The sequence below is a fragment of the Myxocyprinus asiaticus genome, chromosome 11 (genome assembly GCF_019703515.2).
Source record: "Myxocyprinus asiaticus isolate MX2 ecotype Aquarium Trade chromosome 11, UBuf_Myxa_2, whole genome shotgun sequence".
NCBI classification, from domain to species: Eukaryota; Metazoa; Chordata; class Actinopteri; order Cypriniformes; family Catostomidae; genus Myxocyprinus; species Myxocyprinus asiaticus.
The window spans coordinates 41,314,529-41,333,650 of NC_059354.1; the positions used below are offsets into that span (position 1 = coordinate 41,314,529).

At 37.5% G+C, this 19,122-nt stretch overlaps 1 protein-coding gene across 1 annotated transcript in view; it reads left to right on the forward strand.

The window, feature by feature from the left end:
• Positions 1 to 3,203: 3,203 nt before the first annotated feature.
• LOC127448522 (von Willebrand factor C domain-containing protein 2-like) overlaps positions 3,204 to 19,122 on the forward strand; it is a 47,321-nt gene continuing 31,402 nt past the window's right edge. The window contains exons 1-2 of the mRNA XM_051711140.1: positions 3,204 to 3,253; positions 4,628 to 5,100. Coding sequence (XP_051567100.1) covers positions 4,711 to 5,100 — 390 coding nt within the window. The 5' untranslated portion in view covers positions 3,204 to 3,253; positions 4,628 to 4,710. The remainder of the gene's footprint in view (positions 3,254 to 4,627; positions 5,101 to 19,122) is intronic.

Genomic DNA, 19,122 nt, shown 5'->3' on the forward strand with positions numbered 1-19,122 from the left:
AACAGGGCATTAAGTATTTGGGCATTTTATTCCCAGCAAATCCATGTGATTTAGTTAGAGTTCATTTCGACCCCTTAATAAAATATTTTCGAGCGATGTGGGCAGGTGGGCTTCATTACATTTATCTGTGATTGGAAAGGTTATTTTTATTAAAATTAATTGTATTCCGAAATTCAACTACCTGCTACAGTCTCTCCCTGTAGATGTCCCCCTCTCTTATTTCAAGCAATTTGATAGTATAGCGAAGTGCTTCATTTGGAATGCTAAACGTCCCAGATTACATTTCAATAAGTTGCATAGGCCGATTGATAAAGGTGGGTTAGGCCTACCCAAGATTTTGTTTTATTATTATGCATTCAGTCTCAGACATTTGGCTCATTGGTCGCTTCCACCTGAGAGAGCCCCTCCCTGGTTTTGTATCGAAAAGAAAGTTCTTGCCCCTATTTTGCCACTGCAAAGCCTATCTATTAAACTAAAGTTAAGTCACACCCCGTTATCTCGCATTTGCACGCAGTATGGACAAAAGTGTCCAGAGTGTTTAATTCGGACATTTATTTAAATGTTGCCTCGAGCATATGGTGGAACTCAAAATTACATATTAATAAGTCCCCTTTCTGCTGATCAGAGTGGATTGTGAGGGAGGATAATACACTCAGTGACCTGTATGAGAGTGGAGTGCTGAGATCTTTTGAAAACATGGTTCAACATTTTAGGATTCCCAGATCTCAGTTCTTTAGGTATTTACAGCTGCGCCATCTGCTCTGTACTATTTTTGGGAGTAGCATACACCCCTCTAAAGTGGCAGATACTCTGGAAGTGGCTAATTCAGAGTCTGGGTGATGGAGCTTTAACTTCTCGCAAGAGAGTATGGGAGATAGATTTAAACTTGGTATTGGAGGAGGGAGTGTGGGCTAAGATTCTAAAAAATGTCAAGTCTGCATCTAGAGATGCAACGGTGCGCCTTATGCAATTTAAGATTTTGCATCGATTCTATTGGACCCCCTCTAGATTGTATAGGCTTGGTCTTAAAGACACACCCACCTGCTGGCGATGCCAGTCAGAAGACGGGGACACATCCCATGTTTTTTGAGGATGTGCTAAGATCCAAGAGTTTTGGTTGAGGGTTCAGAGCTTTGTATGTGAAGTGGTTGACACTCGGTTTTCATTTTGCCCCAGATTGTGTGTTTTGGGGGATGGGGCGGTCCTGAATGTGGATGATAAATATATGGAGAGCTGGGTCCTGACCGGTGTGATGATTGGCAGGCAGGGTTGGGCAGGGTGGCAGCGTTTGAGGAGATGGTGTATAGAAGGCTGGATAACATGGATATTTACATTAGGAAGTGGGGTGGCTATCTGGCCTTTTTGGAGGGCTCATGGGTAGGGGCACCGGAGAGGGACTAATGTTCTTTTTAATTATTATTATTCTTTATTTATTCTTTATTTTATTTTTATGTCTCTAAATATTTTCTGTTTTATTGTCTATTTGTGTGTCTTTGTCAGTTGACTTTTGACCACTGGAGTGCTTGTTTGTGTCAGGTGGGGGTGGTGGGGTTAATGTTAAAAAAAAAAAAAATATGTATGATTTCATGTGGTTTGATGCTGCATTTTAAGTTATTTCTATGTGATCTGCTGCATGGAATCAATAAAAATTGTTAATAACAAATATATATATATATATATATATATATATATATATATATATATATATATATATATATATATATATATATATATATAAATTTAAAGAAATGGGGTTGGGTTAGGGGATCAAAAATATTATATGTGATTGCATAATAATGTAATATCACACTAATATATTTATAAGTATAATAAAACATTCAGGTTAAACACATAAAATAATATTAAAAGATTGATAGCTGACGACAAAGTTTTCTCGTTGAAAACAATAGGGTTTCTCACCGCGTCAATGAAAGGACGCCATGGCGTCATCATGCAGACGCAGACGGCTTCTGCACAAGCGTCAAACTTGGACGCTTAGGGAATGAGAACTGGTTGTTATTAAATAAGAATTGAGAGTGTCACCACTTGAAGCTACATCTAATTTTGCTGTGTTACCATGAGAACAATAATAATACGCAAGCTGTAATTGTTTCGGTCCTGGAGACCATTCATGTAATAATGAGACATTGTGAACAGTAGTACAAGTCCAAACTAAAGTGGAGAGCTTGTATTATGCAGTTATGTGTTAAGAATCCATTTGTATAATTCGTACTTACGTTCTAATTCAGTTCGGGGGCGTCTATAATTAATAATGCCTGCTTTGCCCGCACTCAGCTCGTCACGAAATACAGTAATGCAGTGGCCCCTATGGGTTGTGTTCTGCACAGCATTTTAGCATATTTTTGTGGTTGTAGTTACTATAAAAATCCATAGAAATGCATAAAATCCAATGTTATAGCGACTTTTCTCGGTTTGATAACTTTTTTATTTACAAATAAAATGAAGAGACAAGTTCAAATAGATATTAGCAATTCCACTAGGGTCTCAGAGACTGTCCTGTTGCACAACGGAGTGAGAATAGAGAAGCACAGAGCAGTTTCTAGGGAAGTGTCCATGGTGCTGAATCAAGCTCTGCCCGTGGTGCTGAACTTATCGAAGCAACCTATTGAAGATGAAACCCTCCTCTGTTCTCATTCCTCCCCGCACTCAACTTAGTAGTGCGCTCTCTGACGATGCTTTTCTGTCTGCTTCGACGGTATTCACGGAAGCGTGTGAGGTGCGAGCATCTCCAATGTAGATAAACTTACTTTCGCACTGGGGAAACGTAATGCTAAAGAATCCATTATCGTTTATTAACTTGATGGCAAATTTATGTTTTCTCGGCGGAGGTGCTGAAGACCAAATGGCGTTACTGTTCACCTGCAGTATTTGGGAGTTGATTTAAATGCCGTGGATGACTAGATGGCCAGACAGCACAAGAAGGAAGTACGTTTTTATAGCTGTTTTGGATTTTCTTTTCTCCCCTTCATTTTCCATGCAACTTCATGATCGGAGAGGGATAACTACATTTCTGGATATGTCGGGTGCAAAACAGTGGGGTAGAGGCATGATCTGTAAGGGGCATGATTTGTAAATGTTAAAGCAAAGACACTCTGTCCGGATTACCTGTTCTGTTGGAGTAAGCAATTATTTTTCAATTGGAATGATTTTTCTATTTGACTTACCATCACTGGGGTGCACTTGGATCGCTTGATTACGAGTCCAACAAAGTGGAACCAGACATTTGTACGCGGTAAGTCTAGTCTTGAGCTCAGCATGGATGTGTCGTGTTCATTGCAATACTTAATTGTAAAATGTATAATCAAATTAAATAACGATAGTAAATTATTATCTTTTTCAATAATAATTACATAAAATACATGTATCCCACATTCAAGGTGGGTAGTCTCCGCACAGATGCATTTAGCATGCCTGAGGCAGTCATTTTACTATAGACATTTTGTCAATAGCAGACTATCTTTCGGCGTAAAAAAAAGAAACACTTCTTGAAAGTGCTTTCCTCTAAAGCTTTTCCAAATGCGTAATCTCACACGGTCAGTGTGCCGTTTAATGCTTAATTTCTCGTGCCTTCACGAGTGAAGAGGCATTTGGATCAAAGCCCATTACGCACTCGTTAATGACACCGAAACCTTGTCGTTTCTTTAGGGCTCTTCTAGTAGATGAACTTTACAGCGTAGAAATGTACGGACATGGTAAGTGCACACCTACAGTATATGCAGTGCTATGAGGAATTAATAAGAATCCGGGGAGCTACCTGTTGTCTATGTAATCCGCGCAGTCCCTTGGGAAGCAAATTAGACGTCCCTCTGCGAGACTTTAGCATATTGGCTGACTTTGTTGAGCACAGTTTATGATGCTTGTAATTATTTGGGTTTTTGTTTGTGTTGATTATGGCCTACTTTATTCTTTTGGTGGCTTTCCCGCATTCATTAAAAAATATATTTTAACCATCTCCTGGTCCAGTGCGCACAATGAAAGGCAACAGGAGGAAAACACGCCTCCTTTCTGTGTGCCAACTCTTCATTCATATAGATAACTTCAGTTGATAATGCATTCAGTATGATGACAGATCTTTACAAGAGATTGACCAGTTCACATAGTGTAAATTTGGTGGTGGGAATAGAAGTCAATTTTCATTTGTATAGCACAATACACATCGTTTCAAAGCAGCTTTACTGGCAATCGTACCTTAAAGTTTTTGTCTTTAAAGCACCAATGAGCAAGCTAAAGACGACAGTGTGTGTGTGTGTGGGGGGGGGGGGAATTTTCCAGCATAAGGAAATGTTTAAAATTGCATATGTGAATATAAGACCACGTCCTTCCACCGACTCATCAACTAGCACACTCACCAGAATAATTATCTTAATGGTAATACTTTACAGTGTCCATTACACAGAGTATGCAGCTATAATCAAGAACCATTACCATACCGCTATTAACAATAACAACGTGTTACAAAGCAGCTCCACTAACTAATAAAATGTAGTCTACTTGCTGTGTGTAATTACACTACTATGACTACTAGGTAGTGTCACAATCATATCTGCTAAAATAAAGAAAATGCATGTAACGTTATCAAGCTTCGGGTTGTTTACATTTCTTTCAGTGTCATATTTGCAGAATGGAGACGGACAACTTAAGGGACCTGAGACGCTCTCCTTGAATGCGTCAAGACAGCAGCAGCGAAGGATGGGCCCTTTTCTCCCGGCGATTTGCGTCGTGTTGCTCGCCCTGAACGCCGCCGTCTCGCCGGCCTCTGTCGGCCCTGAGGACTATCCCGCCGTGGATGAGGCCGAGAGAACTGCCAACAATGACATCATTTTCGATGACTACCGAGGGAAAGGCTGCGTGGATGACAGTGGCTTTGTGTACAAGCTCGGAGAACGCTTCTTTCCGGGCCACTCAAATTGCCCGTGCGTGTGCACGGAGGACGGACCTGTTTGCGACCAACCCGAGTGCCCTAAAATACACCCCAAGTGCACCAAGGTGAAACACAACGGTTGCTGCCCCGAATGCAAGGAGGTCAAAAACTTCTGTGAATATAAAGGGAAGACTTACAAAATCCTGGAGGAGTTCAAGGTATGATCACAGCTCCCAATTATCAGAATTATTAGTAATAGATTAAATTTACTCATTATAAACTTATCATAAAGATTCATGTCCAAATGGAAAATGCTTACCATTACGCTTGTGCGTGGATTGTAGTTTTATACTGTTTGAATTGATTAATCATGTCTGCAAGTTTTACAAATCTGGGTCTATGACTAAGACTATGTTTTCGTATTCTTGCATCATATTTCAAAATCCACAAAAGGGTGATTTGAGAAAGAGAATATTTTTAGGAAACTCTTCATAAGTAGATTTCAAGAGCACATACTGTATAGACTAACACACCAATGTTTGTGTTTGTGCATGGGTGGGTGAATCTGTGCATGAGTGCAATTTGGGATGTTGTGGGATTATTTCAGTTCTGTTCTTTTTCTTTTTTTTTTTTTTCTCTCTTAGAAACTCATTATGATATGCCCAATCCATCACTATCAACTGTAATTTGATTAGAGCTGTGCCACAGAAACAATCCACTTGACAAAGCAATCCATTTAAAACTGGTGTGCATCAGTGTGCATTTTCTCTTGACTTTAGATTCAGGTTATTTATATTGATCAGTCAATCATACAACAAAGCAATGGTGCATTCTTGAAAGACCCATCAGCCATAGGCAGAAACATGAGTGTTATTGTGGATGAAATCCTACCTGGCCAACTTGAGATTCATATGACATGGAACAAATAAATTGGGCAGCTAGCAGGTCAGACCTTACATGTTTTGGTGAACTCTTTAGTGAAGAACAAGTTGCCTATTATCAGCAGGGTCCTTATTTACCACATGCGTAACAGTTGGAGATACCAAATATTACTCACATAGCTTTCCCTAGGAATAATTTATAAACAACATAATATATAATATTTAATGTAAGCACAGCTCTGATCCATGGCCTGGGTTGTTTGCATATAGCAGGTCTTACCATACATATTTAAAGATGAAGTGTGTAATTCTTTCGACATTTCACCTTTTTCAGCTTAATGTGGATAGACAACTATAAATAAGCCAAAAAAAGTATATTTTGTAAACAGAGGGGCTCTGTGGTGCTTTCAAAAGATTGCTCTATTTGTTTTAGCCTCTAGAGTCAGACTAGCCAAATATTCTGTAGCAACATTTGTTTATCCAGTTGTGTGAGTTTGGGGTGGAGCTATCTGTTTATGATGACAGACAAGGAGAGCATTCGGGAAACCTGTTTGAAAACTAATTATTTTTGCAGTTACGTTTGGTGTCACTAGTGGCACAGAAAAATACTCTTTGTCTTTAATTTGCACCCTATTTTGACACAGAAAGACTCCCATTCAATGAAGTATGGATTCACTAAATCACACAAATAGTTGAGTTCTGTTCGTAACATACAATGTCATTGTATTAACACTATACGCTCTGCCGATACAACACCAGAAAAATAATTGATGAAATCACAACAAATGCCCTCAAACAATCATGGCATTGCTGTGGTGATTTGGCCTGTTACATTTTCACACTTATTTCTGGGGTTTAGTGGGCTGTTTCAAGTACTGCTAACTTAAATTTAAGTTTTAGATATCGTCAAAGGGCAAAGCAATAAATCATCACACACAAAATTAGTCGTTGGGCTCTACAGCACAAGATTGTTTTCACCACTTGTTACCACCATTTATGGATTTCATCTCTCTTGGCAACACTGCAGTGATTAACCTGAACTCTGTACAAATTCTGTTCCATTCAGCATTTTTGAATCAATTGATTTCATTGTTGCAGTCATTTATATATGGCCATTAATTTGTATTGACACAGAGTAAAATCCTATTTCTAAAAAGATATTTAAGATTACTAGGATATATTGCTATTAGAGAGTGGGGGAACATATTTGACTGAGACATCCCAGAAATGTCTTACTGATATTTTATAGTGCACTGTTTGCATTGGTAATTATGTTCATTCTATTAACTTTGTTTGTATTTTGGAATTGTATTCATTTGGATTGCATGTCTTTATCTTGAATCTACTTGGACTCTCAACCAAAGAACAAAATATCACAAGTATTTATCTCCTGATCTGATTCATCGAGTATAATCTTGAGATAATGTAAATTCCGTCATTTTTAGGCAGCCTGTCTACTACAATTAAATGTAATGCAAAGATTATTATCTTTGATTATATCAAATCCTGAACATGGTTCAATATGAGGGGATTACAGTGGGGCGGAGAGTCTGTGTAATTCAGTTTTACACAGAGTGATGAATTTCCTATCCAGCAGCATCTGGTATATTATCACTCATCGGTTCTGTTGTATCAACATGAGACTGGCCAACTTCAGTGCTGCATTTTTTTCAAAATCAGCATTTTATTGCAATACACAGTGTTTTCCTTGAGGTTTTAAGATAAATTATGTTGCTTGTATGTTGGCCATATCTCCCAATAAACTGAAGGTAAAAATACAGATATTTAGTATAACAGCTGGAACACTGACTGTCAGTGGGGCGCCAATGAAGAAGCCACTTAAAAAGATAAAGACTGAAAACGTAAAAGCACTTAATGTAGGCACCAACATCTGAGGAAACTTTTAGGTAGTTAACAAGGTTGAGGTTGCATTACATAATTGGTATAATTGGTAAAAAATGTCAAAGTTAAGCGTGTTATTTTAATTAGGGTCACAGTGACTTTTAAATCTAACACATAATCTATCTCCATTACAAGGCGGCAGATTAGCTCAGTGTTTTGATGCAAGCACATGTTTCAGCTAGATGTATTTGCCCATGTAAGCCTGTTTGATGAAAAGATCAAGTCCATCAACATAGCATCTCACCTGCATGTTCTCCCAACCTTAGTGTCCCTGCCAGAAAAGGACATCTCCCTTACCTTAAAACCTTTTATTACCTTTAAAACCATTTATTTGATGCTATTGATTACCACCAGTGTTGGGTGTAATACTATTAAAAAGTAAATGGTTACTGTAATCAAATTACCTTTTTAGTCAAAAAGTAACTTAACAGAATATATTAATATATTAATATAAATTTGTTGCAATTACATTACTTACACATGTTACTAAAATAATATTATTTACATAGAATGCATTTCAAGCATGAACAACATACAGTACATTTACTGCATTTGCGTTTCTTCTGAGATAAATGCATGGTGCTGAGTCTATGACTTATGTAAATCAATGGACAAGGAGGAAATATAGACACATTGTACTTGTTGAAAACCTTTCTGTGAATAAGTGTTAGTAGGGTTTTTATAAAGTAACTTAAAAGTAATCAGTAATGCAATTAAATTGTTCCATCAAGCAATCAATAAAGTAATCTGATTACAATAGAGAAGTTATTAGTAATATGTAGTGGATTATTGTTTTTGAGAAACTTACCCAACACTGATGCACCAATCAAAGGAAACCCTTACTGAAAACACAAAAACAAACTGAAGCAATTCATTACTACAAGGCATTCATTTTGTATTATTTTCTGCTCTGAATTTGTGCAAATGAAGCATCATCGCTCACTTGTGTCCAGTGAGATCTCTTTGAATTAAAAAGGAAACACTGAGGTCAAGCTGTGAATGGGAATCAAAGGGCACAGCGGCCCTTGATAGCTGATCCAATTAAGAGAAGCCGACAGGGTAACCTTTGGTGTGGGCCATATTGGCATTTCCTCAGCCTCTGCTGTGGCGTTCTTGCCGAGGTCTGTATTTACTTGGCTCTGCAGGAGTGGGAGGATCCCTGCTAAGATCTGAATCTTACAGACACAGAACGGGCTTTCTGTGGTGGAATGGGACAGAGCAATCAGTCTGCAGAGCCTTTTATTGTTACTATTCACTGCAAATGACAGACGAGTGAGAGATTCCTAAATTAAAGACTTCAATTGTAAGATCAAAGTGATGCGCATTGACCTACTATGTGTGACCCAGCCTGACCCCGGTCTGAGGGTGAATAGCCATAAGATTTAGAGTAACACAAAATAATTAATCATATGTCTTAAGCATGGTGATAGCTTATCCAATACATGTCTTGTTTTTGTGTTCTACTGAAAGTTCAGGAAGAGCATGTTCATATATCCTGTCAATAGAAACCCTTAGAGAATAAAGTTCAACAGCAAATTACTTTGTCAAGTCTCAATTTCAAGTCTATCCATCCATCATCCATCCATCCATAAGTTTATGTTATACACTAATACAAGTTTGCAATAAAAAAGCATCAGATACAGTGGCTCCAGAAATTATCAAGCAACACCTAATATCAAAATAACGAACCAGGTGACATTTATTTTGTAGCATCTGGACCAATCAGACACACAATTATTCATTATTTAATGAATAATCCAACAGACGTCTCAAGACCGTAAAAAGCAAAGGTCCATGTAGGCCCAAGCAGACTCCGAGATGTCGGCTCTCCCATTAATCATGAGCTTTTACTCCCCCTTTGCTGACACTAGTCCAGCATCTAGTGGACCTCAGAGACATTCCAGGTGGGGGAAGGTAGCCACATGCAAAGCAAAGGAATGTGGGAAGAACTCCATTCCCCCATAGGAAAGACACATAATAAAGCCCATAAAACAGACTTTTCTTCATTAATTTATAGACAAACTGTTCTAGAAATGAACATGCATATCCTCAGGACATTGTGTGTATGATTATTACTCGTATAGTGTCTTTTGTACTGTATACCTTGTTGTGCATGCTTTATGACAGAACCACTAGATAATGTAAAATTATTGGTATCATGCTTCCTATCAAATTAATCCTTGTGTGATGCCCTAAACATTGGAGTATAGCACCTCCCTTTTAGCATGCATTGTATGCTTGTTATATTAATCTGAGCATAAAGGGGCACAAACTGCTAGCTTTCTCCAATCATGCAAATGAGTCAGCTTCCAAACAGAGGAACTTTTCCCGCTGGAAAATTGCACCTTTCTCATTGGTCAAGCCAAACACGAGAGGAGTGACCTCCCTCATGAGTTAAAGAGCACTATCGGAGTTACCTCCCTCTCTCTCTCTCTCTTCCCTTTTCTCTTTCACCCTTCTGCTCATGGTTGCTGCTCGTGTGGGACCGGAAACACCTGGTCCGACCGCGAGGTCGCGGGCCGGAAGGCCTCAAACAGATCAAGCCACGTGTAACTTCCTTGACCATAACGGAGTCAAACTAACACCGCAAGTTCATCATTTCTTAATTCAACGCGGAAGAAATTGATTGCAACTTCAACACCATCGACTCAAGGAACCATCAAGACTTTCTCCTGAGACTGCATCCGGGCGCTCTCTCAACAGCCAAGGCATTGCAAGTATCATACAAATAACTAACTAAACAGAGGTTTAGTATAAGCTGTGAACCCCTTTGTTAACAAAGGTGCTTTGAAATAAGAAACTGATGGTTCTTTCAGATGGTTAAATGACTCTTTTCATAGCTTCATTCCCCTGTTATGTTCCTGTTTCATTCACTTTCACTTTTTCATTTCCCATGTATGCATGATTTGTGTGTATGTATTTGTTTAGATTAGTTATGTGTTCGTGATTTAGTTAAATAAACCTTTTGTGTACATTCTTGCGAGTTGATTCTGGTCTGCTTGTAAATCAACGTCAATTTAACGATTTGATCACAGCTACATGCTAAGAAAGAGTTATTTTTCTGTGGCCATAAAAAATATCCTTTCTGAGAGTTGATAGACGATCAATACTGAGTGTTCGCTGGACAAACAGATTAATTGATTGAAATGTTAATTCAGCTACATCAAGTTAATTCTATTAACTGATCCAAATGTTTATAATTAATTATAACAAGTTATGATTAATTATTCATATTTCCATTTTAAGGATAATTTGACTGTGGTATATTTTGATAAATAATATCATCCCTGTTTTTAAAAGTTTTCGCTTCAAAGCTGTACCTAAATATGTGTAATATTATTTTCAATACGCCATGAGAATAATATTACTCCAATAAGAGAATTAATCATAATTCCCTTATTAAAGCTAATTCCTTACAATAGAAATTGTGAGCGGATACAACGAGACGTTGTATTACGATTTTAATGGTGGAGAATTTTATTCAGACAAATAATCTAGTTATTTGTAATTTATCTAATTTATAATGGTTGTCGAACACGACTAATTCCATTATAAATTCCTTTACATAATAATGTAGAATAAGGACAGTTTAATTTAATTCCTAGCTCACACATACTGTTTCCCTACATATAATGGTGGGAGAATGCGTGCAAAGATCTAAATTAGTTATTTGATATAATTCGCTACAATTTTAAACAGGGTTCCCAACCTTTTTGATCAATGAACTTCAATGATTTTTCCATGACTTTTCCAGTCTCTTGTGAAATCGAGGAAGAAAATGTATCCAGAGTGATTCACTAATAAATCATTAAGACAGATTTGTGAACCATTTAAACCAAATAACTGCAAAGAACCATCTCAAAATAAGGATTTCGCTCATAAATCGAACATCACGATGGCTTGCGAGCAAGTTCTACTCTACAAAAGCTCTAACCAAAAGCATTATTTAGGTGATTATTTTAGAGCAGAGCATAACTACAAGAAAATAAATGGACTTTTCCCATTACTTTTAAGATTTTGTTAATATCCATGACCTTTTCAGATGTCAGATGTTAGTGAAACATGTCCACAGTTAATGTGATGCACTACACCTATGGTTATTCTGCTAGAACACCTTTGAACTTGAAGAGTAACTGACTCCATACAGGACATCCTCTAAAATAAGCTTAAGGCCAGTTGGTTAAAAGTAATTGCAAAAATGGCTAAGAAATGTGAACTTAGCTCTGAGAAAATGTCTAGCATAATTTGTTTGCTGATGCCACTTGGTTTGGTTGTGTTATATAATTTTTTAGGGAAATTCTTACATTTTAATTGTGGCTTAAGTGTCCAAATACTTTTTTGAGGCCAATGTACTTAGGAAGAAAACATATAGTGAGTTTAAAAATATACAAGAACAATATTCAGCCTAGTCTCATAGACTGAACGTTACCATAACAAAATTTTTGCAAAACTGATTTTACGTGCCGCTTTCTACATTTTGCTGCAGTTTCCTGGTGAAATTGACATTAGAGCCCTTACAAAAAAAGCCCTTTCTAAAGCTCTGACAAACTTGCTGCATACTTGCTGCAAATTTGCCACCAGTTACTTTCACGTGCAAATGAGCTTGCTATTCGCCACAAATGTTTGCCAGAAGTTTGCGGCTTTTCACCGTTAGTGGGTAGGTGCGTAGATAGCCCTGGGCTTCCGGGGCTATTTTTATTTAATTAAAAAAGTGGAACTTTCATATATTCTAGATTCATTACACATAAAGTGAAATATTTCAAGCCTTTTTTTGTTGTAATCTTGATGATTACGGTTTACAGCTCATGGAAATCAAAAATCCAGTATCTCAAAATATTAGAAGAATTCATTTATAATACAGAAATGTTGACCTTCTGAAAATTGATGCACTCAACACATGGTCGGGGCTCTATTTGCAGGAATTACTGCAAATAATTATTGTTCAGTGGTCCAAAGTCCTCTTTTCAGATGAAAGTAAATTTTGCATTTCATTTGGAAATCAAGGTCCCAGAGTCTGGAGGAAGAGTGGAGAGGCACAGAATCCAAGTTGCTTGAAGTCCAGTGTGAAGTTTCCACAGTCAGTGATGATTTGGGGTGCCATGTCATCTGCTGGTGTTGGTCCACTCAAGTCGAGAGTCAATGCAGCCGTCTACCAGGAGATTTTAGAGCACTTCATGCTTCCGTCTGCTGACAAGCTTTATGGAGATGCTGATTTCCTTTTCCAGCAGGACTTGGCACCTGCCCACAGTGCCAAAACTACTAGTAACTGGTTTGCTGACCATGGTATTACTGTGCTTGATTGGCCAGCCAACTCGCCTGACCTGAACCCCATAGAGAATTGTTAAGAGGAAAATGAGAGACACCAGACCCAACAACACAGATGAGCTGAAGGCCGCTATCAAAGCAACCTGGGCTTCCATAACACCTCAGCAGTGCCACAGGCTGACTGCCTCCATGCCACACCATACTGATGCAGTAATTTGTGCAAAAGGAGCCCCGACCAAGTATTGAGTGCATAAATTAACATACTTTTCAGAAGGTCGACATTTCTGTATTATAAATTCTTAATATTTTGAGATACTGGATTTTTGATTGCCATGAGCTGTAAGCCGTAACCATCAAGATTACAACAAAAAAAGGCTTGAAATATTTCACTTTATGTGTAATGAATCTAGAATATATAAAAGTTTCACTTTTTGAATTAAATTACAGAAAAAAATGAAACTTTTTCACGATATTCAAATTTTTTGAGATGCACCTGTACTCTTACTATTTCTGCAATATATACAGTAGATATACGGCTGAATTAGTAAGATTAGTATGCTAGATATGCTTTAGCATATTTGAATGAGAGACAGAAAGTGGAGTGTATTGGAGAAATAAGGCAGAAATGGATATCCAACAATTTTGTGTTAAAGCTTCACTATGTAAGAATTTTTGGTTAAAAATGAACAAATTGCCATTATTGATTATGTACATAATCAATCAATGTTCAAAACAATGTCCTTACCTTAACCCGATTCATTTTGGTAAGCCTATAAAATAATTTGTATTTTGAGCTGTCGGGTCGGATTTGGTGCAAAATCGCTGGCTTATGTCATTCCTATTTGCGCCATGACATCATGTCCATAAACACAGGAAAGAAGTACCAGCTGTCACGTGTTCCGGCTGAGGATGCTGTTCAGTTCAGTCAGTCACAATCACACATTTCAGGATGGCATCACTGCAGTCTGGATGGATGTTTATCTGTTATCCGTTTGGCGAAGTTGTTTATCTGCTATAATGCTTGGAATTGGATGCAGTATGTTGTCTGATAGGGGTATTGCTTTTATGAATCTAACAGTACTCGTGTGTTTACCGATCGCGATCCGTTGTCAGGGAAAGTTACTGTGCATGTCATACTAATACATATGACTTCTGAAATTGTGTCCTTGTACATATTATTTTCATGTTTAATAAAGGATATTTTATCCCCATTACTGCTCGTTTTATGTTTTTAGTTTACAGTGTTATTAGGCCTACAGTTTCTTGCTTTATCAACTGCCGTGTTCATTTTTTTAGTTTTTAGTTTGTCACAGTTTGTCTTTTGAAAAAATCTTCTTTAAAAATAGTCAATATTTCTTCTTGTTATATTCATTCATTTTAGTCAGATTTACAAAAGTGACAAAACTTTTAGTCAACAAAAATAATATTGTTTATTTGATGATGAAGTGCAAAATGGACAAAAAAGTGTCAAACTGAAACAGACCAAACTTTAATAGAACATTCAAATATTTAGAAAACAATTTTTTCTAATGTAAACATGTATCAAACATACAGTATAAATGTACATAGGTCTACTGTCCTTGTTGTGAAAAACCTGAGCTCCTGAATTAATGAATAGACTGAAGTATTAGCTACTTTTTAGAAGTTAGCCTGTATTCAGAATTTTTCATGCTTAAGAGACTTATTAATTTTCCGTGAAAGGATATTACATTGCATGTAGCTTGTTTCTTATGGAAACAGTGTATTCACAATGCAAGTTACGCAACGCAAATTATGATTATTCTGACTAGCGCATCATTTAATCCAAGTTCAGATGTTCATTTGTTTCGTTGTGCAGATGTAAGTTGTTTCATAAATGTTGTGGATATATTGATGAATCTCATTTATAAATAGGATGCATTTGAATGAGGTATTTACCCCATTTTAAAGCGGTTAATTTTGCTAGTGTTAGCAAGTTCAACTCACGCAGCTCAAGCGGAGAAATGCCCAACACACTGGATTAATGGATTAAATGAATCCATATCTAATATCTTTTTCTATTTACAGATTATCAAGATGTTTCTTCTTCTGTTTATATCTTGTCCTGTTAATATCTTGCAGTATAATTTGTATCGTCATATTTTCGTCAACAGTAGGCCTATGCTTTAATAAAATAATTTAATAATCTTCATGATTCACCTTTTTCCTCTTGTCTTCTTATCGTTGACAAAATCAGTTACATTTTCAACATTGATTTTGTTGATAAGATTAATCATGTAAAAATAATTCAGTTTTACATCGAACTCAAATCAGCAGTATCACGAGTTTCAGCTCTTAAATTGATAATACAATACAAACATTAATAGTCAACAAAACACTTGAATAATCATATTAAAATATACTTGTAACTGGTGGTGATTCAGGAGAGTCCCCTGTTCTTTATGTAAAACGCTTTAGAGAATAGTGTCAGAAAAGTGTACAATTCATTCAAAATATGTAAATATTTATTTGTTATGTTGTTTATCTTCATCAAAGCAAGTAATATTTCATTTTTCTTTATTTTATTTTTTTTATTATCGTTTAACATAATAACATCAACATGAAAATAGCACGTTATGACTCCGGCACTGAATATCTTTCAGTCATGATCACACAGGCGATGTCCTGGTAACCTCAAATCATGATATTCATCCGCCAGAGCAGTACAGCCATGGCTAAAAGTATTGGCAGTGACATCAGTTTTGTGTTTTGCAAAGTTTGCTGCTTCAGTGTTTGTAGATTAATTTTTCACATGTTTCTATAGTATACTGAAAAACAATAATAAACATTTCATAAGTTTTCAGGGCTTTTATTGGCAAAAACATTCAATATATGCAAAGAGTCAATATTTGCAGTGTTGACCCTTGTTCTTCATAACCTCTGTAATTTGCTCTGGCATGCTGGATATCAGCTTCTGGGCCAAATCCTGACTGATGGCGATCCATTCTTGCCTTATTAGTGCTCAGAGTTGATCATAATTTGTGGACTTCTGCTTGTCCACTCGCCTTTTGAGGATTGACCACAGGTTCTCTATGGGATTAAGATCCGGGGAGTTGCCTGGCCACGGATCCTAAATTTCAATGTAATGATCACCGAGCCACTTCATTGTCACTCTTGCCTTGTGACATGGTGCTCCATCATGCTGGAAAATGCACGGATCATCACCAAATTGCTCCTGGATCACTGGGAGAAGTTGCTCTTGCAGGACGTTTTGATACCATTCTTTATTCATGACAGTGTTTTTGGGCAGAATTGTGAGAGAGCCCACTCCCTTGGATGAAAAGCAACCCCACACATGGATGATCTCAGGATGCTTCACTGTTGGCACAACACAGGACTCATGGTAGCGTTCACCTTTTCTTCTCCGGACAATCGATTTTCCAAATGTCCCAAACAGTGGAAGGGGGCTTCATCAGAGAAAATAACTTTGCACCAGTCTTCTGCTGTCCAATCCTTGTACTTCCTGCAGAATTTCAGTCTGTCCTTGATGTTTTTCTTGGAGAGAAGTGGCTTCTTTGCTGCCCTTCTTGACACCAGGCCATTGTCCAAAAGTCTTCGCCTCACTGTGCGTGCAGATGCACTCACACCCACCTGCTGACAATATTGAGCAAGCTCTGCACTGGTGGTGACACGATTCCATAGCTGACTCTGGTCTTGGTGCTTGCTGGACACTCTGGGACGTCCTGAAGCCTTCTTCACTGCAGCTGAACCTCTCTCCTTGAAGTTCTTGATGATCCGATAATTGGTTCTTTCAGGTTCAATATTCTTTGCAGCAATTTCCTTGCATGTAAGGCCATCTTGATGCAATGCGATGATGGCTGCACGTCTTTCTTTGGAGGTAACCATTGCTAACAAGAACACAATGAATGGAAGCACTTCTTCCCTCCTTTTATAGCAATCAGTCTGCTCTTATAATCCAATCAGAATGATAGTGATTTCACCTGACTAGTACTCGTTCATACTTTACAGCGATCTTCCTCCTAGCTCATGAATGAAGCTGTATTTATTTAGTTTTTTATATCTTCTGATAAAGCAGCTGTTTTAATGCAATGTAAACTTATCAATATTACTCAGTTGGCTGTCATTGTCAGTATTACTCTGGTTAGTTTCAAATATTTAGATATATAACCCTTAAAACAAAGGTTAATACAAGTGTGCTCTGGGAATTTGCAAACTTTTAAGTCATGAGCCATGACATTTGCTTTTTTTGCTAAACTCATTTATTGAGATACAATGCCATGAACCTCGCAAACATTGCAAAATCTACCAAATATCTTTTCTTATGAGCACATATTTTAGCATATTTACAACCTGTTATCTTCTAAACTAAGTTAAAAACACCAGATGAATTAATAATAAGCTATAAAACTGTCAATTGTATACAATGTGCGGTGAACTACGGAAAGGCAAAAGGGACATAATAGTGTTTTTTAAACTAAGTTTGAAAATACATGGCATTAAAAGCATGCAATTTTTTATCTTTGTTTTATATTTCTATATTTCATCAACGGTACTTTACATATCCACAGCAGTCTGGGCTGAGCCCTGAATATCCACTGACCCTAGAAACGCCCCTGGTAGTGGGAAACCTGCAGCAAACCTTAGGAAGCCAATGAAGAGTTTGTCGCAAAGCTCATTTGCAAGTAAAAATAATCAGTGGCAATTTTGCGAAAAGTTTGCAGATTTTTTGTAAGGGAGGCGCTACAACAACTGTGCATTTTATTCACTTTCACACAATGACTACACACTGTTGATGTTATGATAGAGAAACACTTTTACTCTAATGCATAATTTGAAAAAAGATACATTTTAATGCTTGTATTACAGACCCACCTACATTTACACACTTATTCAATTGTGATTAGCTTATGTGGTTGGGCTTTAGACTCAGAAGACCGCAGTTTGACCCAGCCAAGCACGCAAGCTGACAAGTGAGACGGATCTGTTATAGAAGCGTCAGGGAACGATGTGGTTTCTTTAGAAAATTTGTTTTTCATGTCACATTTGCTTTTAGGACATTATCACAGTTAGGTTTAGGTGTTGGTTTAGGGCAGGGGTGGGGAACCTTTTTCCCATTAAGGGCCATTCAAAAAATAATTTACGAAATTATTTGCGGACCATGCAGTTGTTTGCAATTTCTGATTGTGGGTTAAAATTAGTGTACGCATTCTGTTACGTGCTCATGAACCAACAAAAAACACTGAAAGGTCTGTCTATTCTGCAATATTTTGCATTGTTATAATTTAAAATTATTTTTAATCATAAGGTTTTTTTATTTTTATTTTTTATTTTTTTACAGTTAATTGAATCAAGGCCATTTTTTTTTTTTTTTTTGCTTTTCAGATTATTTCTCAAATGGTCTTGCAGGCCGGGTAAAATGGTCTTGCGGGCTTTATACGGCCCTGAGGCCTGACGTTCCCCGTCCCTGGTTTAGGGAAAGGATGTCTGTTTTGTTCACCTCTCGCTTTTATGACACTATTGGTTAGGTTTAGGTTAAAGTTTTAGGAAAGGAAAGTACGTTTTACTCATTAAAACCTCCATCTAATATTCACTTTAAAAATCTGGTCTGATCACGACACCATTTCACTCGCTTTTAGTGCCTTTGATGGACATTTCATTGGGAAACTGCAGCGAAACGTGTAATGAAGCAAAAATGGTTTTGCAAATATTTTGCCGTGGTCACTTAAATTTCATGAGATCAGGCTGATAATATTGGAACTGAATTACTTTAAGTGGTCAAATTGGGCAATTTTGAGGGCAGTTGGGTTGGGGCACTCGGGGTTAGTGGTTCCTTTTCTGCTGTTGTGTTATATTCCCTAAGACCTCTGTAACTTACCCACGGTAGGTTTTTCACCTACAGGGTTCCCCAGCAGACGTGGAATGGAGCCACTTCACTGCCACACCCCCGGCCACTGCTCAGCTGCAAGCAAGAGGCCAGAGCTATAGGGTGAGTTCAGATCCCAGGCAGAAAGTCTAGGGCCAGAATTTTAGTTCCGAATGATCCTGTCTTTTTGCCTGGGATCACAAGGGAGGGGTATACCTGTGAGAGAGGGTGAGAAAATGTAAATGTGACAAAACTGATTGAAACCAATGGCTTGTGAGGGAATGGCTTTAAGGAATTGTTACCCCAAAATAAATATTCTATCATTTTTTACTCACCTCAATTTCATTTCA